Source organism: Bos indicus x Bos taurus, chromosome 13 (genome assembly GCF_003369695.1).
Source record: "Bos indicus x Bos taurus breed Angus x Brahman F1 hybrid chromosome 13, Bos_hybrid_MaternalHap_v2.0, whole genome shotgun sequence".
Taxonomy (NCBI): domain Eukaryota; kingdom Metazoa; phylum Chordata; class Mammalia; order Artiodactyla; family Bovidae; genus Bos; species Bos indicus x Bos taurus.
Genome location: NC_040088.1, coordinates 44,624,466 through 44,651,870, shown reverse-complemented (window position 1 = coordinate 44,651,870; position 27,405 = coordinate 44,624,466). Strand labels below are relative to the sequence as shown.

The 27,405-nt window shown below is 47.0% G+C and overlaps 1 protein-coding gene and 1 long non-coding RNA gene across 2 annotated transcripts; both read left to right on the top strand.

The window, feature by feature from the left end:
- Nucleotides 1-8,878: 8,878 nt before the first annotated feature.
- Nucleotides 8,879-10,972, top strand: SCP2D1 (SCP2 sterol binding domain containing 1). Its single transcript, XM_027559616.1, has 2 exons — nucleotides 8,879-8,997; nucleotides 10,246-10,972. Exons 1-2 carry the CDS (start codon nucleotides 8,978-8,980, stop codon nucleotides 10,760-10,762), a joined length of 537 nt encoding a protein of 178 aa, XP_027415417.1. The 5' UTR covers nucleotides 8,879-8,977; the 3' UTR covers nucleotides 10,763-10,972.
- A 5,336-nt stretch (nucleotides 10,973-16,308) lies between these two features.
- Nucleotides 16,309-18,256, top strand: LOC113902827. Its single transcript, XR_003513921.1, has 2 exons — nucleotides 16,309-16,349; nucleotides 17,143-18,256. It is a non-coding gene; the product is annotated as an uncharacterized LOC113902827 (long non-coding RNA).
- The last annotated feature ends 9,149 nt before the right edge of the window (nucleotides 18,257-27,405 follow it).

Here is a 27,405-nt window from a genome sequence, read left to right as displayed (position 1 = left end):
GGAGAATTTTGACAGATGAATATACCCATCACCCCTGAGTTTCTTCATGCCACTTCCCAGTTAATCTCACCCTCACACCTCAGAGTAAAGAGTCTTTTGATTTTTTTTTCCATTATAGATTAGTTTTGCCAGTTTTAGAACTTCACGTTTGTTGTTGTTCAGTCACTAAGTCCTGTCCGACTCTTTGCAACCCCATGGACTGCAGCACGCCAGGCTTCTCTGTTCTTCACTACCTCCCAGAGTTGTCTCAGACTCATGTCCATTGAGCTGGTGTTTCTATCTAATCATCTCATCCTCTTCACCCCCTTCTCCTAAAGGGAATTTATATTATGCAGTCTTTTGGCATAACATTTTTGATATTCATTCCTGTTGTGTCTGTCATTAAAGGTCCTCACTGGAGGCTGAACAACATGCTGCTGAATAACCAACAAATCACAGAAGAAATCAAAAAAGAAATCAAAATATGCATAGAAATGAATGAAAATGAAAATACAACAACCCAAAACCTGTGGGGCACTGTAAAAGCAGTGCTAAGGGGAAGGTTCAAGAAACAAGAAAAAAATCCAATAAATAACCTAACTCTACACCTAAAGCAACTAGAAAAGGAAGAAATGAAGAACCCTAGGGTTAGTAGAAGGAAAGAAATCTTAAAAATTAGGGCAGAAATAAATGCAAAAGAAACAAAAGAGACCATAGCAAAAATCAACAAAGCTAAAAGCTGGTTCTTTGAAAGGATAAATAAAATTGATAAACCATTAGCCAGACTCATCAAGAAACAAAGGAAGAAAAATCAAATCAATAAAATTAGAAATGAAATTGGAGAGATCACAACTGACAACACAGAAATACAAAGGATCATAAGAGACTACTATCAGCAATTATATGCCAATAAAATGGACAACTTGGAAGAAATGGACAAATTCTTAGAAAAGTACAACTTTCCAAAACTGAACCAGGAAGAAATAGAAAATATTATCAGACCCATCACAAGTACAGAAATTGAAGCCATAATCAGAAATCTTCCAGCACACAAAAGCCCAGGTCCAGACAGCTTCACAGCTGAATTCTACCAAAAATTTAGAGAAGAGCTAACACCCATCCTACTCAAACTCTTCCAGAAAATTGCAGAGGAAAGTAAACTTCCAAACTCATTCTATGAGGCCACCATCACCCTAATACCAAAACCTGACAAAGATGCCACAAAAAAAAGAAAACTACAGGCCAATATCACTGATGAACATAGATGCAAAAATCCTTAACAAAATTCTAGCAATCAGAATCCAACAACACATTAAAAAGATCATACACCATGACCAAGTGGGCTTTATCCCAGGGATGCAAGGATTCTTCAGTATCTGCAAATCAATCAATGTAATACACTACATTAACAAATTGAAAAATAAAAGCCATATGATCATCTTAATAGATGCAGAGAAAGCCTTTGACAAAATTCAACATTCATTTATGATAAAAACTCTCCAGAAAGCAGGAATAGAAGGAACATACCTCAACATAATAAAAGCTATATATGACAGACCCACAGCAAACATCCTCAGTGGTGAAAAATTGAAAGCATTTCCCCTAAAGTCAGGAACAAGACAAGGGTGCCCACTTTCACAACTACTATTCAACATAGTTTTGGAGTTTTGGCCACAGCAATCAGAGCAGAAAAAGAAATAAAAGGAATCCAAATTGGAAAAGAAGAAGTAAAACTCTGTTTGCAGATGACATGATCCTCTACATAGAAAACCCTAAAGACTCCACCAGAAAATTACTAGAGCTAATCAATGAATATAGTAAAGTTGCAGGATATAAAATCAACACACAGAAATCCCTTGCATTCCTATACACTAATAATGAGAAAATAGAAAGAGAAATTAAGGAAACAATACCATTCACCATTGCAATGAAAAGAATAAAAAACTTAGGAATATATCTACCTAAAGAAACTAAAGACCAATATATAGAAAACTATAAAACACTGGTGAAAGAAATCAAAGAGGACACTAATAGATGGAGAAATATACCATGGATTGGAAGAATCAATATAGTGAAAATGAGTATACTACCCAAAGCAATCTATAGATTCAATGCAATCCCTATCAAGCTACCAATGGTATTTTTCACAGAGCTAGGACAAATAATTTCATAATTTGTATGGAAATACAAAAAACCTCGAATAGCCAAAGCAGTCTTGAGAAAGAAGAATGGAATTGGAGGAATCAACCTGCCTGACTTCAGGCTCTACTACAAAGTCACAGTCATCAAGACAGTATGGTACTGGCACAAAGACAGAAATATAGATCAATGGAACAAAATAGAAAGCCCAGAGATAAATCCACACACCTATGGACACCTTATCTTTGACAAAGGAGGCAAGAATATACAATGGAGAAAAGACAATCTCTTTTAACAAGTGGTGCTGGGGAAACTGGTCAACCACTTGTAAAAGAATGAAACTAGAACACTTTCTAACACCATACACAAAAACAAACTCAAAATGAATTAAAGATATAAATGTAAGACCAGAAACTATAAAACTCCTAGAGGAGAATATAGGCAAAACACTCTCCGACATACATCACAGCAGGATCCTCTATGACCCACCTCCCAGAATATTTGAAATAAAAGCAAAAATAAACAAATGGGACCTAATTAAAATTAGAAGCTTCTGCACAACAAAGGAAACTATAAGCAAGGTGAAAAGACAGCCTTCAGAATGGGAGAAAATAATAGCAAATGAAGTAACTGACAAAGAACTAATCTCAAAAATATACAAGCAACTCCTGCAGCTCAATTCCAGAAAAATAAACGACCCAGTCAAAAAATGGGCCAAAGAACTAAACAGACATTTCTCCAAAGAAGACATACAGATGGCTAGCAAACACATGAAAAGATGCTCAACATCACTCATTATCAGAGAAATGCAAGTCAAAACCACAATGAGGTACCATTTCACACCGGTCAGAATGGCTGCGATCCAAAAGTCTACAAGCAATAAATGCTGGAGAGGGTGTGGAGAAAAGGGAACCCTCTTACACTGTTGGTGGGAATGCAAACTAGTACAGCCACTATGGAGAACAGTGTGGAGATTCCTTAAAAAACTGGAAATAGAACTGCCATATGACCCAGCAATCCCACTGCTGGGCATACACACTGAGGAAACCAGAATTGAAAGAGACACCTGTACCCCAATGTTCATCACAGCACTGTTTATAACAGCCAGGACATGGAATCAACCTAGATGTCCATCAGCAGATGAATGGATAAGAAAGCTGTGGTATATATACACAATGGAGTATTACTCAGCCATTAAAAGGAATATATTTGAATCAGTTCTAATGAGGTGGATGAAACTGGAGCCTACTATACAGAGTGAAGTAAGCTGGAAAGAAAAACACCAATACAGTATACTAATGCATCTATATGGAATTTAGAAAGATGGTAATGATAACCCCGTATGAAAGACAGCAAAAGAGACACAGATGTATAGAACAGTCTTTTGGACTCTGTGGGAGAGGGAGAGGGTGGGATGATTTGGGGAGAATGGCATTGAAACATGTATAATATCATATATGAAATGAATCGCCAGTCCAGGTTCAATGCAGGATACAGGATGCTTGGGGCTGGTGCACTGGGATGATCCAGAGGGATGATATGGGGAGGGAGGTGGGAGGGGGGTTCAGGATGGGGAACACATATACACCCGTGGCAGATTCATGTTGATGTATGGCAAAACCAATACAATATTGTAAAGTAATTAGCCTCCAATTAAAATAAATAAATTTATATTAAAATAAAAAACCATCTAAACAAAAAAAATTCAAGATCTTTACAGGCTCTCTTTACCATCAGCATTCGGGCTTCTGTGATATGTCCACAGTTACAGTGACCACAGTTAAATAACACACTGTACCAAAAACATCCTTCTGAGATAGGCACAGCTCCTGCTTGTCTGGCAGAGATCTTGTTCTTTGGTTTGCACCCCCGGCCCTCTCCAGGCTCAGGGTTGATGAATCTTTCCAAACATCCAGAGGAACTTATCAGAATTTGTTCCACAGTGGTCTTGATGTACTGAGTTCAGTAAGACCTAGGGGCTGACCCAGCTCTGTTGACTGACTGCATCAGACTTTTCTCCAGGGGGGTCGTCAGGGTTTCCAAACCGTGTGTTAGAGGGAGTGGCTAGGGACATGGCAAGTTGTCCTTCTTACTTTGCTTTGTTCTGCTCTGGCGGGGTGACCAGAGTCCACAGCAGTGAGTGGGAAAGAAGGAAAGAAAATGAGAATAAAATGACACTTCCTCTACCGTAGCTAAATGCCAGTGCTCAGCCTGTTGGGCCATTTTATCCTTAGAGTTAGTTTGAAGTTTTTTGTTTTTCAAACTTTAAACCTTTCATTTTGTATTGGGGTACAGCCAAATAACAATGTTGTGATAGTTTCAGGTAAACAGTGAAGGGACTCAGCCATCCATGTACACGTACCTGTTCTCCCCCAAACCCCCACTCCCATCCAGGCTGGCATGTACCATTGATCAGAGTTCCCTGTGCTATACGATAGGTCCTTGCTGGTTATCCATTGTAAATATAGCAGTGTGTACATGACTTTTGTTTCTAAAAATCAAAGCACTTGATGTGGCTCCAGCTTTGCTCCTGAACAACTTAGTGGAGCTGGAACTATGTTTTCCAGAATTCCCATCCACGCAGACTTCCAGGGTGAGCACAGGGTACTGACCTCCCCTGAGCCTTGAAAGGCAGAAATGATACAACGCGGAGTCTTTCTACCGGGGGAAAAGGTGGGTGCGGCTACTCAGGCGCTATAGACCTGTAGGGAGCATCTGGGGTCCCCTGGCTCGCCTGGTTGGTCACTTCGCGGGCTTCCTCATCTGCCCACTGCTTCCCTGACCTCTGGGCTGGGCTGCCGCTCAGCTACCCTCAGGCCCTGCCCAGACGCAATCAGCAGCTGCAGGGAAACTATGTAGCCAGCTCCTTCCCCCACATGAGGAAGGTCGCATCCCTCTAACAGGTCCCTGGCCTGTGTCATTCTTACCCCTGCCTCTCAGTGGACTCCTGAGTGAACACCTACCTCAAGGATGTGTGCCATTCACTTAGTTCCTCCTTTTGTTTCTCTAGCACCTCTATTGGGTTCTACGCTCCTCTAGGCATCCCCGAAGTTAAGGGAAGGTGGCTGACTGAAGAAAGGAGAAAGGCACAACCTAAAAATTGAGAACCATAAGTTGGGAAGACAGCCTCTCAGATGGCTCTGAGGGACAGCTTTGAAGAGGAGCCAGGATATACAGGAGTTCTGTGTGTGTGCTCAGTCGTGTTCGACTCTTTGCAGCCCAACTATAGCCCTCCAGGCTCCTCTGTCCATAGGATTCTCCAGGCAAGAATACTGGAGTGCATAGCCACTCCCTTCTCCAGGGGATCTTCCTGATCCTGAGATCGAACCCAGGTCTCCTGCATTGCAGGCAGATTCTTTACCATCTGAGCCACCAGGGAAGTCCTAAAAAATTCGTTGCTCAGTCGTGTCTGACTCTTTGTGACCCTGTGGTCTGGGGCCCACCAGGCTCCTCTGTCCCTGGAATTCTTCAGGCAAGAATACCGAGTGGGTAGCCATTCTCTTCTCCAGGGGATCTTCCCAACATAAGCATAGAACCTGGGTCTCTTGCATTGCAGGCAGATTCTTCACTGGCTGAGCCACCAGGAAAGAAACAAAAACAAAACCCAGTAGTGGAACTTCAGAATATTACTGTTCATTAAGAAAACATGATGCCTCAAGTTAATGACTTTAGCTGCTTTTCTGTGTTTGGGAAGATGGGAGAGTCTGGGTTCACTGAAATCATTGCTTTGGTCTATACCCCAGCTATCTAGGGCCACTATCCTGCTTTTTTCCATCCTGAATCTCCTCAGGGCACACACTGAGAGGTGGCTGAGGGCTTGATGCCATCCAGCCATCTCATCCTCTGTCGTCCCCTTCTCCTCCTGCCCCCAATCCCTCCTAGCATCAGAGTCTTTTCCAAGGAGTCAACTCTTAGCATGAGGTGGCCAAAGTACTGGAGTTTCAGCTTTAGCATCATTCCTTCCAAAGAACACCCAGGGCTGATCTCCTTTAGAATGGACTGGTTGGATCTCCTTGCAGTCCAAGGGACTCTCAAGAGTCTTCTCCAACACCACAGTTCAAAAGCATCAACTCTTTGGCACTCAGCTTTCTTCACAGTCCAACTCTCACATCCATACGTGACCACTGGAAAAACCATAGCCTTTGACTAGACAGACCTTTGTTGGCAAAGTAATGTCTCTGCTTTTCAATACGCTATCTAGGTTGGTCATAACTTTCCTTCCAAGGAGTAAGTGTCTTTTAATTTCATGGCTGCTGTCACCATCTGCAGTGATTTTGGAGCCCCCAAAAATAAAGTCTGTCACTGTTTCCACTGTTTCCCCATCTATTTGCCATGAAGTGATGGGACCAGATGCCATGATCTTTGTTAGTTCTGAATGATGAGCTTTAAGCCAACTTTTTCACTCTCCTCTTTCACTTTCATTAAGAGGCTTTTTAGTTCCTCTTCACTTTCTGCCATAAGGGTGGTGTCATCTGCATATCTGAGGTTATTGATATTTCTCCTGGCAATCTTGATTCCAGCTTGTGCTTCTTCCAGCCCAGCGTTTCTCATGATGTACTCTGCATATAAGTTAAATAAGCAGGGTGACAATATACAGCCTTGATGTACTCCTTTTCCTATTTGGAACCAGTCTGTTGTTCCATGTCCAGTTCTAACTGTTGCTTCTGACCTGCATACAGATTTCTCAAGAGGCAGATCAGGTGGTCTGGTATTCCCATCTCTTGAAGAATTTTCCACAGTTGCGTCCAACTCTTTGTGACCCTGTGGACTATACAGTCCATGGAATTCTCCGGGCCAGAATACTGCAGTGGGTAGCCTTTCCCTTCTCCAGGGGATCTTCCCAATCCAGGGATTGAACCCAGGTCTCTCACATTGCAGGTGGATTCTTTACCAGCTGAGCCTTGGTTTGTGACATTGGTTATAAAAGGTATTCTGAAAAACATTTTGAATGATGTCAGGAACATCAGAAAAATGCATCACTTTTCTTAGAAACTTTATCTGTTATTTTATTCACAATCAGTCTTATTAATTTATGAGCAGGCATATCTTACACATTTTATCTAATTAACTATTTGCCTGTCTTTGGCCCTATCTTCAGCTGTGTCTTGAAATAGGAATGCCCTTACCCTGGCCAGTAATGCCTTTTGGGAGGGATGATCTCTGTTCTATATATATAAAATCTAAGTTACTGGGACTTTACAAATATATTTGTACATGAGTTTGGTATAGTACAGTAACTTTTTTTCCAGTGAGAAAGGCTTTCAGGGCTTGGCACTGTCTTCCCATGGATGTGGTGGATTAATATCATTATTGATCTTCACCCTTTTCTGTGTGTACACATGTCTTAGCTTGGGCTGCTGTCATAAAAATACCATGAACTGTGTGGCTTATAAACAACAGAAATTTATTTCTCATGGTTCTTCAGGCTGGAGTCCCAGATTAGGGTGCCAGCCTCTTGGGAGAGCTCTGTTCCAGGTTACAGACTGTGGACTTCTCACTGTATCCTCAAGTTAGGGAGGAGAGAGGGGACGCAAGTTCTCCTGTGACTCTTAGGGCATTAACCACACTCATGAGGGCTTCCCCCTTATGACCTCATCTAGTCCTAATCACATCTCACTTCCTAACCCATCACATGGTGGGGTTAGTGTTCCAGCATGTGAATTTGGAGATTATACAGACTTCTTTATCCATTCATCTGTCAGTGGATGTTCAGGTTACTTTCATGTCTTCATATGACCAGGGATCAAACCCTGGTCTCCTGCATTGCAGGGAGATTCTTTACCATCTGAGCCACCAGGGAAGCATGGCACCCCACTCCATTATTCTTGCCTGGAGAATCCCATGGACAGAGGAGCCTGGCCGGTTACAGTCCATGGGGTCGCACAGAGTTGGATACGACTGAAGAAACTTAACACATGTCTTGGCTACTGTCAACAGTGCTGCAGTGAACATTGGGTGAATATATCTTTTCAGTTAGAGGTTTCATCTTTTCTGGATATATGCCGAAGAGTGAGATTGCTGGACTATATGGTAGATCTATTTTTAGTTTTTTAGGGAAACTATACTGTTTTCCACTGTGGCTGCACCAGTTTACATTCCCACCAACAGTGTGGGAGGCTTCTTTTCCCACACCTTTGCCAGTACTTATTATTGTTTAGTCCCTAAGTCGGGTCCGACTCTTTTGTGACCCCATGGACTATAGCCCGCCAGGCTCCTCTGTCCATGGGATTTCCCAAGCAAGAATACTGAAGTGGGTTGTCACTTCCTTCTTCAGCAGATCTTCCTGACTCAGGGATTGAACTCAAGTCTCCTGCTTGGCAGGTGGATTCCTTACCACTGAGCCACCTGGGAAGCCCGATAGTAGAAATATCCTCCTCTAAAAGATAGGAACTCATGGAGGGATATGCATGGGCTGTGAAACTGTATTCTCCTCTGACATGCTGAGGCAGGAATGGCAGCCTTGTTGGGGACCCATCTGAACAGTTCAGAAGGGACAACCCATCCTTGAGGAAAATCAGGCATGGTGGGCATGGGGCTCGGTGGTCCATTGACTGTTCCCAGCGAGCTTACTGGGGCAATCCATCCTCTTCATTTTAAACTCTTAATGTATTAGTTGCATACTTGGTGGCCTCAGGGGAAAGACTTGGTTTTGGAGCCCATTGGATTTTGTTTAACTGCTCCATGTTAATAATACCAGCTCATCCATCAAGTACCAAAGAAAATGTACTGAAAACTTTTGTACTTTCTGAATTCCTCCCAGAGAGAAAAGAGCTTCCAGCAACTCCCTACCAGCTTCACTTACATTTAAGAACACCATGGTGGGGAAAGGACACAAGTACCCACCTGGCCAGAGCTCCCAATGACCCAATCTGGGACAAGGTGAGTGAGAAAATAAATAATCATCATAACAGATGATAAGAATAAAGCAATATCCATGAGTCCATATTGGGATAAATAAATGATTGCACAGGTGAAAAAAATGAGGGAAAGCTCATTCTTCCAGCAGAATTCCAGTCGTTAAATCTAAAAGGAGTGATGGGCATTTAACACCAGTGGGTCAGGGATGGGGGCAGACAGGAGTGGGCTGGAGTGTGATACGAAACAGGGTATTTGCAGAGTCTCAAAGTATCATCTTCCACAAGACATTTATTCATTACAAAGGGAGAAGCAGTAACTCTGCAGGGAGCTGCCCATCACCCGGTGATGCCACCTTAACCAAGGAATCAAGGTCAGCATCACCGTGGGGGGACATTCTGGCACCATAGACCCCCTGATAGGCTGCACGGCGAAGGCACAAGATCCCTGCGGTGGCATTCCTGCCCAAGCCCTCAACCTCATCATGAGAAAGCAGCAGGCAGACCCAAAGTGGGCTCTGAAGTCTTTCTCCCTCTGTTTAAACCTGGCTGCCCTACGACTCACTGGGTGGCTTTGGAAAGTCACTTCACTTCTTGCCTCAGCTTCCTCATCTGTAAAATGAGGATTGTACCAGTACCCACCTCAGACAGTTATATGGAGAGTTAAGTGTGTTGATAAAATACATGTGCAGTGCCTACAGCGGTGTTGTGGCTTGGAGTGAGGGCTGTGATAGTGTCTGCAGTTATCCTGTGAGACCAGCAGCGTCTTCTGCCGACCTCAGGGATATTTGTTTCTTTCCTTTTTCCCCTCTCATTCTGCTTCTGGAAGCTTCCAGTGCAGGCCCTGGTGCTGAGCCCTCCTCCACCAGCTGTTTTGTTCTAACAGTTTTTCCCACTCCCCAGTAGGTAGTTGAAGCACCAGTATCTGGACCTTAAGATCATCTGCTTTTGAAAGAATCAGAATGAGTGCTCTCTCAGTTAGGGCTGTTGAAAAGACAGAGCTCATGTCACCAGAGAACCTTCTGCGGGCCAGTTTCCTTTATTCCCAGCCCAGGGTCCAGACCTTTCTGGGCTGGGCTTGTGGGACCTTGTGGTTTAGGGGAGTGGTGGTGTGGATCTGTGTCACAATGACCTGGCCGAGCCCTAACCCCATGTCACGTGTTTAGCACCCGTTCAGCCAATGAGACTGTGGCACACACACACAGCCTGAGTCCCCGCTTGGCCTTGCCTTTGATGTCACAATCTGACCTTGTGTATATTAACCTGGCCGCAGCTGCTCACACACCAGTCGGCAAGGTCAGGAGGACCAGTGCAGTGGGATGTGGAAGAGAATTGACCATCAGCTCAAGATCAAGGCAGGGGATGGGCCGCAGGCAGGCCAGTTCAAGGAACTGGGTCCAGGTCGGGAACCTGCTGTGCCACACCCTCTCTCGCTGTCAGAATTCCAGACCGTCCCAGTGTTTGAGGACATCAGCCAGCACGTCAAAGAAGTGGGGAGCCAGCTGGTGAAGAAAGTCAATGCCATCTTCCAGCTGGACATCACCAAAGATGGGAAGACTGTCCACCAGTGGACCATTGATCTGAAGAACGGCTCTGGGGACACGTATCGAGGACCTGCCAGGCTCCCAGCGGACACCGTCTTCACAATCCCCGAGCCTGTCTTCATGGAGTTGATTTTGGGCAAAATGAACCCTCAGAAGGCTTTCCTTGCCGGCAAGTTCAAAGTGAGCGGCAAAGTTCTGCTTGGCCAGAAGCTGGAGAGAGTTTTCAAGGACTGGGCTAAGTGGTAAGCCTGCCGGAATATCAGGAAAATGAGCAGACCTTCTCTCCAATTACAATGTCAAGCAGCAATCATGCTTAAGCTGAAGATTAAAACAAAAAGTATTCAATATTTTTACTCAAATTCTTCCTATTCAAGTTTGATTAATGTTCCTGCTGATGTGTTAATTTGGAGCGAGGGTTCTAGAGCAGTAAAGAGAATTGTAGTGTATCACCTAAAATCTTTGTCTTTTTCTTTCCTTAGATTTATTTATGTCATAATACGCTAGGGTGAAAGCCCCAGGTAGACACACAGGTGGTTTTGACAGCTGGGTTTAAATGCTTGAGCGATTGAGTTCCTGGAACTTTCATTTTGTTTGGAGTCTTTGGGAAAGAAGTGATGACCATCACTTTGCAGTATTCCATTGGCAGCCTGGCTCTTTGAGGAGACTTTAACACAGGGTTGCAGTGTTCTAAAAGGGTGAACTCTCCTGGTGGCTCAGACGGTAAAGAATCTGCCTGCAGTGCAGGAGTCCCAAGTTTGATCCCTGGGTTGGGAAGATCCTTTGGAGAAGGGAATGGCTACCCACTCCAGTATTCTTGCCTGGAGAATCCCATGGACAGAGGAGCCTGGTGGGCTACAGTCCATGGGGCAGTAGAGAGTCGGGTACGACTCACACTTTCATTTTCTTTCCACAGCTGTGGGGATGGAATGAGGTCACAGAGGGGGTGTGCCCCTGATGTAACACAACTTCTGATGGATTTAATTCCAATAGAGTTGAAGGGCTTAAAAAATGTTCTAGGCTGCTGGTTCTTAAATTGGAATGTACATCTGATTACCTGGAAGCCCACATGGCTGGGCTCCACTCATTGTTTCAACTCTGTAGGTCTGGATGGTGTGGGGAATGTGCGTTTCTAGCCCAGCTCCCAGGTGATGCTGGTGGGACTGCCCTTACAGAACCCCTGCTGTGGTCCATGCACAGCTTTCAGTGAAGATCACAACTGATCTGCTCTAGACCTGTGAGATGTTCCAGCATGTTGAGGGTCTCCCACAGACAGATTACACAGCCCTCTCGTGGGCCATTTCTGGCGTCAGGAACTTGTGCGCTGAGCATTTCACAAAATCAGAGGTGATGCTGGGAGATATTTCCTTCTGGGAACCCCCTCCACACATGGAACGAAGCAGCTGCAGCCTGATGAGGCCTCCCTGTGGGTGAGTGTGTGGGTCATTAGTTCCTCATGACCAGTGTGCACCTTATCTTGTAGGTTAAATACACACAGTGTGGACCCTCCAAAAGCCACCCAGGAGCTTCATGGAAATGGCCATCCTTAAACACATGCCTGCCAAACAATCCAGCTAGTCCTTCCCTAGGTATTTTCCCAAGAGAAAAGCGTACACACAAGTATAAAAATTTGTACGTGAATGTTCATGGCAGTGTATTTGGGATTGTCCCAGACTAGAAATAAACTGAATGTCCATCAACAATTGACAGATCAAGGGATGTTCTACCCTGGAATACTACTCAGCAAGAAATGGGGTTGAATTTTCATTGTGGGCACAACCACACGGTGAATGTTGGAACTGTGCAGAGTGAGCAAGGCCAGAGGAAACAAGTGTGTACCTGTGGTCTACTCATGTAACATAGCAGACATGTAAACTGTAGTGGCAGAAAGGTCAGTGGTTGCCAGGAGACGGGGATGGGTGGGGAGTGGGGAGGCAGTTTGGGGTGGTGGATGCGTTGATTGCCCTGGGGGTGGTGACGGTTTCACAGGCATTATGTTTTTCGTAGATCAGATTGTGTACTTACATACACATAGGCAGTTTACTATGTGTCCGTAAAACTCAGTGGACTGTAGCCCTCCAGGCTCCTCCATCCATGGGATTCTCCAGGCAAGAATACTGGCGTGGGTTGCCATTTCCTTCTCCAGGAGATCTTCCTCACCCAGGGATCAAACCCGGGTCTCCCGCACTGCAGGCAGGCTCATTACCATCTGAGCCACCAGGGGAGCCCTATAAACTCAATAGCACTGTCTTAATAGCCTTCTGCCCTCCATTCAAAATGAAGTTGTTTTTTTTTTTTTTTTTTTTATTGAAGGATAATTGCTTCACACAAAATGAAGTTTTTATAAAGAGAATTTAAGACTCAAGCCTCCCCTGGGCACGAGTCATCCTCCGACCTCATCGTGTGTCTGTTTTTCTCACTGACCTGTGGTCCCTGCACAGGTTTCTGAAGTTCTCCGTGTCGGAACGAGGCAGAGAAGGAGCTCATTGCTGTCAAAATCTCATCTTCTCAGAGGGAAGTGAAGAGACCCTGGGCTGAGTTGACTCTCAGCTCTGTGGTCAGGAGTCGCTGATGGTTTGGGAGTGGGATGTGGGGCTTCCTGGCTCACCTGGGCCACTCAGCAGATGAGGAGGTAAATGGTGTGGTGTTGGCTGCCAGTGCCCCTGCCTGTGGTCATGATGGGCATCTCAGAGTCTTTGGATGATATGAGAGACCACTTACCGTGCCTAGTCCAGGCACTGCTGTTTGAGCTGCATTTACGAGTGTCAGGCGTTTGGGGGGGCTGCTGTTAGGGACACGACTGGCTCGAGCCTGTCCCCTGATGGTCCTACTCATACCTCTGGGGATTGGCCCTGAGATGAGTTTGCTTAAAAATGGGATAAGGGTCTGGAGGGGTGTGAGGAGGGAGGGAAGGGTTACAGAGAGGTCCTGCCTGGACTGACATCTGACCACAGGGAAGCCCACCCCATGGATTGGCTAGAGACCTCTGACCCAGCATCACTCGGGGCAGAAACATGACTCAAACCAGGTAGAGTACTTTCTCAGGAATTTGGGTCTGGGAAGCTGAGACCCTGAGCTACCAAGGGTGAGGGAACAGGATCCAAAATGTTGGGCTGCCGGAAGGGTGGCTGCCATGGTGAGCGCTAGACAGGACAGCCAAGCCTTGAGCGAGGAGGGGGCTGGTTCACTAGCGAGGGGGGAAGAGTTCAGGCCTCGGGAACACACAGCAAACCCCTGTGCCATCAAAAGTCTTGTGATGCCAGGAGGCTGGGTGGAGTGGCTGGACAGACTCAGATTTTGGAATTGGATGTGTAGTTTTGAGACAGAGTCACCAGCTCATGTCTGGGAGGTTCCCCGTTCTGGCCTCAGTGGCGGCCTCTGGAAAAAGGCCCATTGCCCTTAAGCTGTCTGGTTGTCGGGGGCTGGGACTGGGTCCCCCACAGGGCACGGGGGCTGGGGTCTTCTGTGAGTGTGAGTCCCTCCTCTTCTGCATGGTAGGGAGGACTGGATCCCCATGGCCTCCTGGAAAGGCCCCCACTTGGGTGCTCTTCTGCCTGACCTCTCACAGTTGGTGGATGCCCCAGAAGCTCACCTCTGGCTCAAGACTTCTCTCATTTGCTTGTTCTGCTCAAGGTTGGCCAGCACAGTGTTTTTAAAATTGGAATGAGAATATTTCATGTAAAAAGTGAGTTTCTGGATTCTCTTGAAGAGTTGGGTCATTTGGTCACACTGGACCCTGTTCCTGCCAGGCTGGGGGGACGGGGGCCTCACTGGGCCTTCCAGGTAGGCCGGGCCTCACCCTGTGCTCTGCCTCCTGGACCTTCGGGCTGAGTCGGTGGCCCCCTGCCGTCGTGCCTAGGTGGTCATTTTCTCCGGCAGGCTTGCTTTGCTGGGGCCCGTGGGTACCGGCCTTCAGGCCCCAGCTCCGCGCGGCATCGGTCACCTCAGTGGAGTGTTCCTGTGTGGACTCACACACGCGCTCAGCTCACCACAGACTCAGCAGCTGCCAACAGCACCGTTCACACTCTCATAGCATCTGCAGGTCAGAAGTGGGGGCAGGGCTGACTGGGTTCCTCGCTTCCATCTCACAGGCCTGAAGTGAGGGTGTTGGCCAGACTGGGCTCTCATCTGGGGGCCCGGGAAAGGGTCAGTTCAATTCCTCATGGTGGTAGCACCGAGGTCCCCATAGCCTCACTGGTTGTCAGCCAGGCCAGCTCTCTCAGCTCCTGGAAGCCAGCCACCTTCCTGGTCACTAGGCCGGCCCCTCTGCAAAGCCTGCGGCAGTACGAGGAGGCCTTCTCAGGCCTCAGTGTGCTCTCTGAACCCTTCTGCCTTCATCTCTGCCTCTGGGTTGAAAGGATTCGGGTGACTGCCACCCAGGTAACCCAGGAGAATCTTCTCTCTTCATGTCAGCCTATCGGTAACCTTAATGACACCTGCGGAGTCCCTGTGGCTGTGTAAGTAACGCCATGTGGACTGAACCGTTAGACCCATTCCACCAAGATTCACACGCGCCGTCTCTCTCCACCATGTGAGGACGCAGCAGGAAGGTGCCACCTGCAAACCAGCTAGAGCATTCTCAGCAGAACCTGATTGTGTGGCCCCTGACCTCAGCCGTCCAACCTCGAGAACTGGAGGAATAAGTGTCTGCTGTTAGGACACTCCGTCTACGGTGCTTTGTGGCAGCCACCCTGGCTGAGACAGGCTGGGTGCTCGTGGGTGTAATGTATCCTCAGAGCCATGGTTCTGGGTGTGGGGAGTAGCATCTTCTTGGAGACCAGAGTTCTGCCTGCCCCCGAACCCATCATCTAAGTCCTACCCTCAATTCCTCCAGGAAGCTGCCCCCATTCAGCTGTCATCTTCCCAAGGTTCTATGGCCTCCCTTTTTTTCCACCCCTGTGTTCTGGCTGTGGGTGGGTGTTATCCTGTCTGGGTCTCACTTCCACACCGCTATCTTGATGTTCAGTTTATGGTACCCCCTCGGTCAGAGACCTCAGCCTGGATGACAGGTTACAGGGCTCAGCTGCACAGCCCTCAGCACCAGTCTGCCCCCAAAGGTGGGAATCAGTCAGGGCCTCCCTGCTGTCACTGGATGTCATTTTCTTAGTGCCCAGTACCCATTGTACATACCAAAATTGCTTGTTGAATGAATAAATAAGCTCCTTAATATTTTTTTTTTGAAAAACACACACATAAGGAAAAAAATATCCAAATAGTACAGAGGAGCATGGAGGAAATTCAGTTTTTCATCCCTCTCGTGGTCCCCTTCTCCTGTTTTTATACCCAGAGGCCCCTGCAGTTACCAGCGTCTGTGTGTTCTTCCAGATGGGCACACACCCCAGTGGGCATAGTCCACTTCTCACCTCCTCGTTTCTGCAGGAATGACCGCCAATCTCAGATGCTCTTTTCCACCTTGCATCTGTACTTATTCTGTAAGGATTCACATAGATCTCGTCTCCAAAGAATGTCCTCCTGAATGGTTAAAGGTTATACTTGACCTACCCAACTGAAACTTTTCTCATAGTTGCCTGTATCCTTTAGGGAGGTCCTGATGATGGACTGCTTTACAAGTGAAGGAGGCGAAATGAGCCCTTCTAACTTGACACCAGTCAATCTTAAAGAAAATCAACCCTGAATCTTCACTGAAAGGACCGATGCTGAAGCTCCAATACTTTGGCCCCCTGATGTGATGAGCCGACTCATTGGAAAAGACCCTGATGCTGGGAAAGATGGAGGGCAGGAGGAGAAGGGGATGGCAGAGGATGAGATGGTTGGATGGTATCACTGCCTCAATGGACATGAGTTTGAGAAAGCTTCAGGAGATGGTGAAGGATAGGTAAGACTGGCATTTTGCAGTCCATGGTGTCGCAGAGAGTCAGACACAACTAAGCTACTGAGCAACGAAAGCCTGGAGGGGGATTTACTGCCCCTCGAGTGTGAGGGGTCCTGTTGTGGTCCCACCAGTTGGGGCGTTGGGATGTGAGCCCAGGAAGGATAGCAGAAGGCGCAGGGTTTGCATCTGAGCAGGTCCCCTCTGAGCTCAACCCAAGAGGATTTCAGGGAGATGCCAGGGACGCAGCTTGAGGGCGTCCCACCAAGGACAGGGGCTGCAAAGGGGCTGCTCCTGGGACAGTGGTGCTGACTCCCAGGCACAGTGGGTTGCAGACACCCAAGGAAGCCCTCAGGCAGCTACAGTCAGCTAGAGAAGATGGGGGAGGCAGTCATGCGAGACCCAGAGATTGGAGCACAGCGGGGGCTGGCTCCCAGGCACCCCACCTGGGGGCTCTGATTCTTGGGGGCAGCAGGACCCAAGGGTGAGAGCCTGGACCCTGGTGCCGGGACACCTGGGGCTGGGTCTTGCCCTGGCCATTTCCTGACCGTGGGACAGCACATCGCTGTTCTTTACTATTTTAAAATACACCTCTTACTGGAGAAATCTGCAAACCATGAGTGTGCAGCTCCACAGATTTTCTCAAATGGAACAGACCTTTGTAGCCAGTACGTGACTTGAGAAACAGGAAGTGTCAGTACCTCGGGAGCCCCCCTCAGGCCCCTTCTGTCCCTCCTCCTCGAGGGTGCCCGCTGTTCTGACTTCTGACCTCATGCTGATGCCTGCTTGTGTATTTCAGGTAAACGGCTTTTTCACCTCAGAATCTTCTTCTTCCTCCTGTGTCTGAGCTCCAGGCATGCTTGTGGGACGTCGTGGTTCACGCGCATTCCTGTTGAGCAGTGTCCGTGGTATTCGAGTTGTTTCCAGTTGAGGGCAGTTTCCACCAGGGATGCTGTGAACCTTGTACATCTTTGTGACCAGAAGTCCCTTTCCACCACTTAGCGTGTGTTAGTGTCTCGCCCACATTTGCAGTGACAGCCATGGCATCTGGCACCCAGTAGGTGCTTAGTAAGGAGTGTTTGCAAGGTGAATCATGAATCGGGAGGCCAGGCAGGTCCAGGGTGGGGACGCAGCCCGTGTTGGGGTCAGGCGTCTGGTTAGCCTGGTGTTGGATCTGCTCCATTTGCTTATAGCCCACCTGCTGGGTTTCAGAAGGAAACTGACGATGCGAAGGAGTCGAGCCCCTCAAGAGTCCCCACAGCAGATGTTGGAGACGTGCTTTTCCTTTTCTTTGGAGGAAAAATTCTTCCAGACCTGTGACTTGGATAATCCCATGAAGCATCTGTGACCCCCTAAAAATATCTGCTTCGTACCATTTTGTGGAGCACAATATTTATACAGCCCACAGTGTAATTAAAATGGATGTTTGGTTACCTCTCAAGAACAGCTGTAGGCTCCCCAAGCCCAGGATGGGGTTTGCAGGTGCCTGTGAAGCTGGGTGGGCAGGGGACCCTGGCTTTTGGTGGGGGTGGGGCATGGAGGGGCTACAGTGATGCAGCCAGGGAGGAGTCTGGGAAGATGCTGGGATGCGCGGCAGCTTGGCCTGCTGAACCGTTGGGTGGTGGGTATTTCCACATTTCCATCTGGCAACCCCTGGACCATTTCCTACTGAGGAGAGATTTTCCCTTAAAGAACTAATCAGAAGATGCTTTGCCCCTAAGTGGCTCTTTTGGCTGTTTTGTAGCCTGAGGAGGTTAAGTGCTATTAATGGTTGATGTTTTCTGGAGATGTTCATGCTTGTTTCCAGGGAACGACATATAGTAATCAAGATTTTAGCCAGTGAGGGGAGGGGCTGCGTTTTTTCTCTTTCTTTTCACCAATAAAGAGTGTGGCTGAAAATTTTTGATAAAAGACTCCCCTAGCTTTTAAGCTGAGCAAGTTTATTTTCGTCCTCAGAGGCTTCCACAACAGGATCAAAGCCTGGTAGAGGCTGTGAGCTCAAAACTCCTGTGCAGCCGAGTGAAAGCGTTAGTCGTTCAGTTATGTCTGACCCTTCGAGACCCCATGGACTCTAGCTCACCAGGCTCCTCTGTCCATGGGATCCTCCAGGCAAGAATACTGGAGTGGGTAGCCATTCCTTTCTCCAGGGTATCTTCCCAACCCAGGGACTGAACCCGGGTCTTCTGCATTGCAGGCAGATTCTTTACCATCTGAGCTAACAGGGAAGCCTGAGGACTCTCTTCAAACACGGGTGTCTCTCTGGAAGTGGGTCTGAAGCACAGGCACGTTGTGGGGTGGGATTCTGGGGGACTTTGAGGAGGAGTTTGGAGTTAGGAAGGCAGTCCAGGGACAGTCCCTCTCCCCTGACTACCCTTTCCTTTGGAATCCAGCTCTTTGCATGAGGAAGAAGGATGCCCTTTTCAAACATGTATCCATTCATCTGAGCACAGCCCCGCACACCCATTCATCAAAGGTCCTCACCACATCCAGGAGCTCCTTCTCTGTATCTTAAGTTACCAAGGGCCCGTTTTCAACCTCACTTACACCCACAGTGTCACAAATTACCACCAACCAACCGCCCCTATGATTCTGCCTCCGAGAGAAATTTCTAAAATAAAAAACCAGTAAGAGTTCATGTGCCTTTTTTTTTCTGATCTAAGCCTGGCAGAGGGTGAGTTGGGAAGTTTTTCTGAGGACCCTGAACTTTTCACAAAGATGTTTACCTGATTGATGAGATCTTTTGCTCTCACTTATGGGGGTGGGGATAGTTTACCAATCTTGCTGCACCCCTGAGAAAGAACAGCATATAACACTGGCCGCCAGAGCCCTTGATGACCTAGAGGTGGCCAGGCCCATAAGGGCCATACAGTACACCAGGTGGGGAACAACGCTGTCTCCAAGGCAGATCTGCAATGAAATTACCAGATAAATTCTAATGACGGGGATGGATGAGGCCATATGATTAATTGTTTAATAGAGGTTATAAAAATTTAAGATCAGATCAGATTAGTCACTCAGTCGTGTCCGACTCTTTGCGACCCCATGAATCGCAGCACGCCAGGCCTCCCTGTCCATCACCAACTCCCGGAGTTCACTCAGACTCATGTCCATCGAGTCAGTGATGCCATCCAGCCATCTCATCCTCTGTTGTCCCCTTCTCCTCCTGCCCCCAATCCCTCCCAGCATCAGAGTCTTTTCCAATGAGTCAACTCTTTGCATGAGGTGGCCAAAGTACTGGAGTTTCAGCTTTAGCATCATTCCTTCCAAAGAAATCCCAAGGCTGATCTCCTTCAGAATGGACTGGTTGGATCTCCTTGCAGTCCAAGGGACTCTCAAGAGTCTTCTCCAACACCACAGTTCAAAAGCATCAATTCTTCAGCGCTCAGCCTTCTTCACAGTCCAACTCTCACATCCATACATGACCATAGGAAAAACCGTAGCCTTGACTAGATGGACCTTTGTTGGCAAAGTAATGTCTCTGCTTTTGAATATGCTATCTAGGTTGGTCATAACTTTCCTTCCAAGGAGTAAGCGTCTTTTAATTTCATGGCTGCAGTCACCATCTGTAGTGATTTTGGAGCCAAAACCCATCAATTATGGAAAACTAAAAGTTCCAGCAGGTTGCAGATGAAAATCCTGCAGTTTTAAGAGAACAGATTAGTGGAAGCTTTTAAAAGTGTATGAATGTACCGCAGATTGGGAGAAAATATTTGCAAATTATGTAACCGACAAGGGATTAGTCTCCAAAATTTACAAACAGCTCATGAGGCTTAATAGCATCAAAACAAATGATCCAATAAAAAAATGGGCAGTAGACCTAAACAGATATTTCTCCAAAGAAGACATACAGATACATAGCCAAGAGGCACATGAAAAGATGTTCAACATCGCTAATTATTAGAAAAATGCAAATCAAAAGTACAATGAGATATTGACTCACACCAGTCAAAATGGCTATCATCAAAAAATCCACAAATGATAAATGCTGGAGAGGATGTGCAGAGAAGGGACCCCTCCTACACTGTTGGTGGGAATGTGACCCTGCAAGCTGATCAAGCTGGAATCAAGATTGTGGGGAGAAATATGAATAACCTTAGATATGCAGATGACACCATCCTTATGGAAGAAAGTGAAGAAGAACTAAAGAACTTCTTGATGAAAGTGAAAGAGGAGAGTGGAAAAGTTGCCTTAAAGTTCAACATTCAGAAAACTAAGATCATGGCATCTGGTCCCATCACTTTATGGCAAATAGATGGGGAAGCAGTGGAAACAGTGGCTGACTTTATTTTTTGGGCTCCAAGATCACTGCAGATGGTGATTGCAGCCATGAAATTAAATGACGCTTACTCCTTGGCAGGAAAGTTACCCACCTAGACAGCATATTAAAAAGCAGAGACATTACTTTGCCAACAAAGGTCTGTCTAGTCAAAGCTATGGTTTTTCCATTAGTCATGTATGGATGTGAGAGTTGAACTATAAAGAAAGCTGAGCACCTAAGAATTGATGCTTTTGAACTGTGATGTTGGAGAAGACTCTTGAGAGTCCCTTGGACTGCAAGGAGATCCAACCAGTCCATCCTAAAGAAGATCAGTCCTGAGTGTTCATTGGAAGGGCTGATGTTGAAGCTGAAACTCCAATACTTTGGCCACCTCATGCAAAGAGCTGATTCATTTGAAAAGACCTTGATGCTGGGAAAGATTGAAGGCAGGAGGAGAAGGGGATGACAGAGGATGAGATGGTTGGATGGCATCACTGACTCAATGGATATGAGTTTGAGTAAACTCCAAGAGCTGGTAATGGACAGGGAGGCCTGGCATGCTGCAGTTCATGGGGTCACAAAGAGTCAGACACGACTGACCAACTGAACTGAACTGAACTGATGACCCTGAAATCCCTCTCCTGGGCATATATCCAGAGAAAAACATGGCCTGAAAGGATACATACAGCCCAATGTTCATTACAATGTTCATTACAATGTTCATTACAGTACTATTTACAATAGCCAGGACGTAGAAGCAACCTAAATGTTCAAGGACAGATTATGCAGTTGAATATTAGTCAGCCATTAAAAAGGAAGGGAAAGGATAGTTAGAGAATTTGGGATAGACAGGTACACATTGCTATATTTAAAATGGTTAGCCAACAAGGACCTACTGTACAGCACAGGGAACTCTGCTCAATGTTATGTGGCAGCCTGGATGGGAGGGGAGTTTGGAAGAGAATGGATACGTATGTATGTATGGCTGAGTCCCTTTGCTGTCCACCTGAAACTATCACAACATTGTTAATCAACTGTATGCCAATATAAAATAAGAAGTTTTAAAAGAAGAAAAAATAAAATACTTAACTAAAAATAAACAAAAAGTATATGAATATGGATCCAGCTGGGTGAGGGGAGTGGATCTCACAGGGCAGAACTGTTGTGTTCTCCAGGAAGTAGGTGCAGACCTGGCAAGGTCTGAACCAACCCCTCTGACCATCCGAGGAGAAACGTCTAGGCCCAACGTTGCTCCATTCTTGGTTGGATGTGAACTCAGCTTGACCTAAGCTGTCAAAGCTGGAAGCTGTAAGCAGGACCCAGGGCTAGATGAAAATGGGGCCTCTTGGTTCAAAATTACTAAGAAATTAGAGACGGTGACAGCAGGGCATTCGGCCAAGTATGGGGCCTTCTGAGAATGGGCTGAGCCATGGAGTGTGTCACATGGCCGTGAAGACAGTCCTGGCTCAGCCGACCACACTGCTCACTCCTGCATGTATCCTTTCTTGAAGGGGATCTGAGCAGTTCACCCCACGTCCGCTGCAGGTCACAGGAATAGATCACTCTGTCCCTGGCTCTAAAGTACATGCCCTCACTCAGGACGAACTTAGGAGCTGGTACTTCTGATGGAACACGGCTAGAGAAGAGGCAGATGTTGTTCCCAGAAGTGCTGTTTTCTTCAACTTGTGGAGGAAGGAACTGAGAGAAGCAGGCCAGTGCCCACTGCAGGAGAGACGAGGCCATCATTCACTCTGGCTGCCACATGGATCTCCACCCCCCGCCCCCCTTCTCAGTCAGAGAGTCCTCATGGCTGGTCCTCCTGGAGCTGTGGGCTGCCATGGATGTAAAAAGACTGTGGACTGGGGACTTCAGTGGCAGAAATTTCTCACAGTTCTGGAAGCTGGAAACCTGAGATGGGGTACAGCCTGGTCAGGTTTTGGTGAGAGGCCTCTTCCTGGCTTGTAGACAGCTGTGGTCTTACAGAGAGAGAGAGAGACAGACAGGCGGACAGAGACACAGAGACACAGAGAGAGACAGAGAGCAGCCTCTCTTTTGTCTCTTCTAACATGGGCTCTAATCCCACTGTGAGGGCCCCACCCTCATGACCTGATGACCTCCTGTCTCCAAATACCATCAGGTCGGGGATTAGGATTTCAACATATGAATTTTCAGGGTGTGGCTTGAAGCAGCCCACCGACCACCAGTGGGCTCGTGGTTTTCCCTAAAGTTCTGCCATCCCCACTTCCTCCACCACCACCACCACTCCCACCCTCCACAGCCAGCTGCTCAGAGGTGAAGCTCTGGGGGATCTGAGCCTGTTTCTCAGAAACATACTTCTAGTTGCCGCCTTTGTTTTACAGACTCGGGTGCAGGGAAGTCCGGTAGCTTCTCTAAGGCAACACAGCCTGGTGCTAGAACCCAACTTTCTTAAACCTGCAGCCAAGAAAGATGGAAATGCACAGAGCTGGGGCCCTGGTCGCTCCTCCTTATTCGTCAGGTAGGGGCAGTGAGAGACCCCAGCTGACTGCCCTCTCTTTTGCAGCAGGGGTTGCACAATGTTTCAGGCTCCCACCTTCACCCTCCCCCATCCCCCACCCCTGTGAGGTCACAGCCACCAGTTCCTTTGGAGAGGAGAAAGGGGCTTGAGTTTTCTAGGCAAATAAAATTCCATATTCCACCTTAAGCAGCCTCCAGAGTATGCGCGTGCACAGGAAATGCACGTGGCTTAAACTGCTCCTATACCAAAGGGAATGCTAGCAAGTGGCAACAGTGATTAGAAACACAAGCATCAGACTGCAGGAAACTGCCCTAAAATAGCAGCCTCCTCCGAACTCCTGATGGGAGATCAGCGTGTAAGGAGCAGGGAAGTCAGTGATGCCCTGTGCCCCTTCTGCTGGCAGAGCAGTCTCTCCTTCCCTTTTTGTGCAAGCAGGGAACAGCCAGACCCAAATCTGGGGAATTCACATCCCAGGGTCCTGCTGTGTAAGGGCTCTGGGCTGGCCTGTGGGTGTCCACCCCAGATACCAGCCTCAGCAGACCCATGGTGCACAGGGGTGAGTGCCAGGCCAAGGAGGCTTCATTTCTAAGCATCTCGTGATGGTGGAAAGAGACAGAAGACATGAATTCTATTTCTGAATCTTCCACGAACTGGGTGACTTTGGGCAAGTCATTGCATCCCCCTGGAAGTGTTCCCTCATCCATAAAAGGTTACTTATTGGCTCGTTCCTTCTCTCCCGAACCCCACCCCCCAAAAGCTATTAAGCACTTACTGTGCATCTGGCCCAAGGATAGGTTCCAGGGACTGGGACAAGTAAGTCAGGGATGTGAACTTCAGGAGCGTGTGCAGACTGCATCACTACCTCAGTTCCTCATCCTGCTCAATGTCTAATCCACCCCCTTGGCATTTGATCTCGCAGCCCCTCTCACTAAAGAGGTGAGGAAAGAGTCTATTTTCCCAGTCCATGATAGAATTATCAAATAGAACGTGGTGGAAATGACAGGGTGCCAATTCTGAGCATGCCCTGGCATGTTTCCTTCCTGCCCTCTGTTACTGTCATGAAAGGGCACACCCCCTGATTCCAGGAGGAAGATGAGATGCACGGAGCAGAACCGTGACAGCTACGGTTCACCCAGACCAGCTGACCCCCAGTTAACTCAGACATAGACACCAACCAAGCCAGGGTCAGCAGAGCCTCCAGCCCAGATTAGCCTGTTCCCAGCTGACCGGTTTGGTTCACAGCATTGTTGTGGCCATAGTCAGTTGCTCAGAGCTCTCAGGCAAGCAGACATTTCAACACAGTGGGATGAATATTTGGAAGACAGGGACTGATGAGGAGGTGGAGTGGGTTGGGTAAGTACAGAGAAAGGCATTTAGCTCCACCTGGGAGTCAGAAAAGGGTCAAAGATGAGATAAAAACTTCACTAAGCTCTGGAGGGTGAGAAGAATGCAGATGGAATGGACTAGATGGAGGATCAAAAACCGGTTGCTTGAATACAAGTTACAGTTAATTTCCTTTGACCTGGATAGTATTTTGGAATTTTTCAAATTAGCTGCTAACATTTAAAAATGGGAAGATTTCTTATTAAAATTCAGATTTTACCATTCCAAGAAAATGTGGAAAACCTGGTGATACTGGGTCTGCTTTCTCGCTTGGCAAAAACGTCTTGGAGGTGAGCAGTGGCTGCCTCTTTAGAAAGGATGTCCTCTCCATTCCCTGTGGTCTCTTGTCATCCCACCTCACTCACTCCGAGACTTCCTACTCCCACACACCTGAGTCTTCACCTCCTGGACCAGGCAGTCTTCCTGGTTCAGGGATTGGAGGCAGGAGGAAAAGGGGATGACAGAGTTGGGTGGGTGGTGGATTGAGTGGATGACAGACATTGGGTGGCATCACCCACTCGATGGACATGAGTTGAGCAAACTCTGGGAGATGGTGAAGGACAGGGAAGCCTGGCGTGCTGCAGTCCATGGGGTCACAAAGAGTCGGACATGACCGAGTGACTAAACACCTGATGGTTCAATTTTGCTTATTCCCTTGACTCTGTCCAGTCGAGGTTGTCCTATCTATCCTTCTTCTCCCCAGGGCTGTATTTTTTCCAGGATTTTGAATCAGTCTTTTTAATGTGCATTTGTTCTTTTTTGTATCATTAAAAAAATTAAAATGTTAATTTTGAGGTAATTATAGATTCACCTGCAGTTTTAAGAAACAACACAGAGAAAGCTCATGTGCCCTTTGTCTGATTTCCCCCCATGAGAACACCTTGCAAAATTATGGTCCAATATTACAATCAGGATACTGATACCAGTGGAACCCACCCACCCCTCTGGTTTAGATTTCTCAGTTTTTCTTGTTCTCAATTCTGTGTATATTTGATTCTGTGCAATTTTATCACATGTATAGACTTGTGAACCCACCAGCCCACTTATGATACAGAGCATTTCCACTACCACAAAGATCTCTTGTGTTTCCCTGTTACAGAAATTCCCATTGCTCCCTATGCCCTTCTTCCCGCCATCGCCTACAAATCCTTAACTCTTGGTAAACACTAGTCTGGTCTCCACTTTTATAATGAAATTGCACAATGTGTAACCTTTGGGATTGACTTTTTTTTCCCACTCAGTATAATTTTATGGAGATTTGTCCAAATTGGTGTGTGTATCAATTATTCATTCTTTTTTATTGTAAGCATGTTCCATGGTGTAGATATACCACAGTTTGCACACCTGTGGAAGGACACCTGGGATATTTCTATATTTTGGCTCTTATGAATAAAGCTTCTATGAACATTCACACACAGAGTTTTGTATGAACATAAATTTTCATATATCTGGGATAAATGCCTGAGAGTACACTTTCTGGATCATTGGGTTGTGGATCATTGTGTTTGGTTTTATAAGAAGCTATCAAACTGTTTCCCAGGTTGGATGTATCATTTCACATTCCTGCCAGCGATGCGTGGGTGATCCAGTTTCTCCATGTCATCGCCAGCATTTGGTGTTGTCACTTTTATTTTCACTGTTCTGATGGCTTTGCAGTGGTAGCTCACTGTGGTTTTGATTATATTCCCTGTTGGCTAAGACGTGGGGCATCTTTTCATCATGTGCTTTCAAAACTTGGTTCCATCTGTACGTCCTCTTTGGTGAACTGTCTGCTTTTAAGGGAGGAGGTAGCTTGATTTAGCTTCTGGAATCAAACTGGTTGAAGTCTCCCTACAGTCATTGGCCCTAAAAGCCATAATCCTAGGCAGCTGGAGGCACTATCTTTTCAGGGAGTCTGCAGGGAAGCCCCACCCTAATTCCTGTCTTTAAGCAGTGAACCTGGTGTCTCCTGTCAGGATAACTTTGTCCCGTTTGGAACACCTTTATTCCAATGATCCTGGCCAGAATGTCCAAGACTGTGCCTGGCCAACTTCATCCTGAAGACATTCCCTCTGTTATCTGGGGCTCTCTGATTCTTCTCTTCATAGCCCCGAGTCTTTGTTTTTCAGGAGAACATTGATGTCAGCTCACCCTTCTGCTGATGTGTGTTGTATGAGTTCTGTGCCTGACAGCACTTTGGGTGATGGATGGCCGGATGGAGGAGGCTCTGCACAGAGGGCAGGAGTTTAGGTGGGGTCCTGTGAGTGGACACAGTAGGGACCCTGTCTGTATCCTCTAAGCCTACCCCGTGGGACCCCTACAGAACTTCTTTTTTGTTTTTTTAACTTTTTTAAATGGCTTCCCTAGTGGCTCAGATGGTAAAGAATTGCCTGCAATGCCAGACACCAGGGTTTGATCCCTGGGTTGGGAAGATCCCCTGGAGAAGGGAACAGCAACCCACTCCAGTATTCTTGCCTGGAGAATCGCATGGACAGAGGAGCCTGGCAGGCTACAGTCCATGGTTTGCAGAGTCGGACATGCCTGGGTGACTAACACTTTCACATCTATGTATTTATTTATTTTTATCGTTTGGCAATACTGCGCAGCATGTGAGATCTTAGTTCCCTGACCAGGGACTGAACCAGTACCCCTGCAATGGAAGCATGGAGTCCTAATCATTGGACCACCAGGGAAGTCCCAGACATGAGTCTTTGAAAGCTGTCCCAGTGATTAAAGATCCAAAACTACTTCTCCAAAGTATGTTTTTCTCCAAGCCAGAATGTTAAGGCTGTGGGGACTCAGAGGTGATTGACCCCACATGGCTTTGGACCTCTGAGTCTGGCTGTCATTGGACTATCTGGATAGCAGGGACCAGCCAGCATGGTGGACAAGCAAGACGAGTCTTGAAGGGCTTTGCAAACAGTAGCACATCAACCTTAGCCAGT

What these genes read in the sequence shown, in the direction of transcription:
- SCP2D1 (XM_027559616.1), top strand. Translation starts at nt 8,978, where the DNA reads ATGACCCAATCTGGGACAAG. An exon ending in ATGACCCAATCTGGGACAAG is followed by an intron (nt 8,998 to 10,245) that starts GTGAGTGAGAAA and finishes ACCTGGCCGCAG; the next exon opens with CTGCTCACACACCAGTCGGC.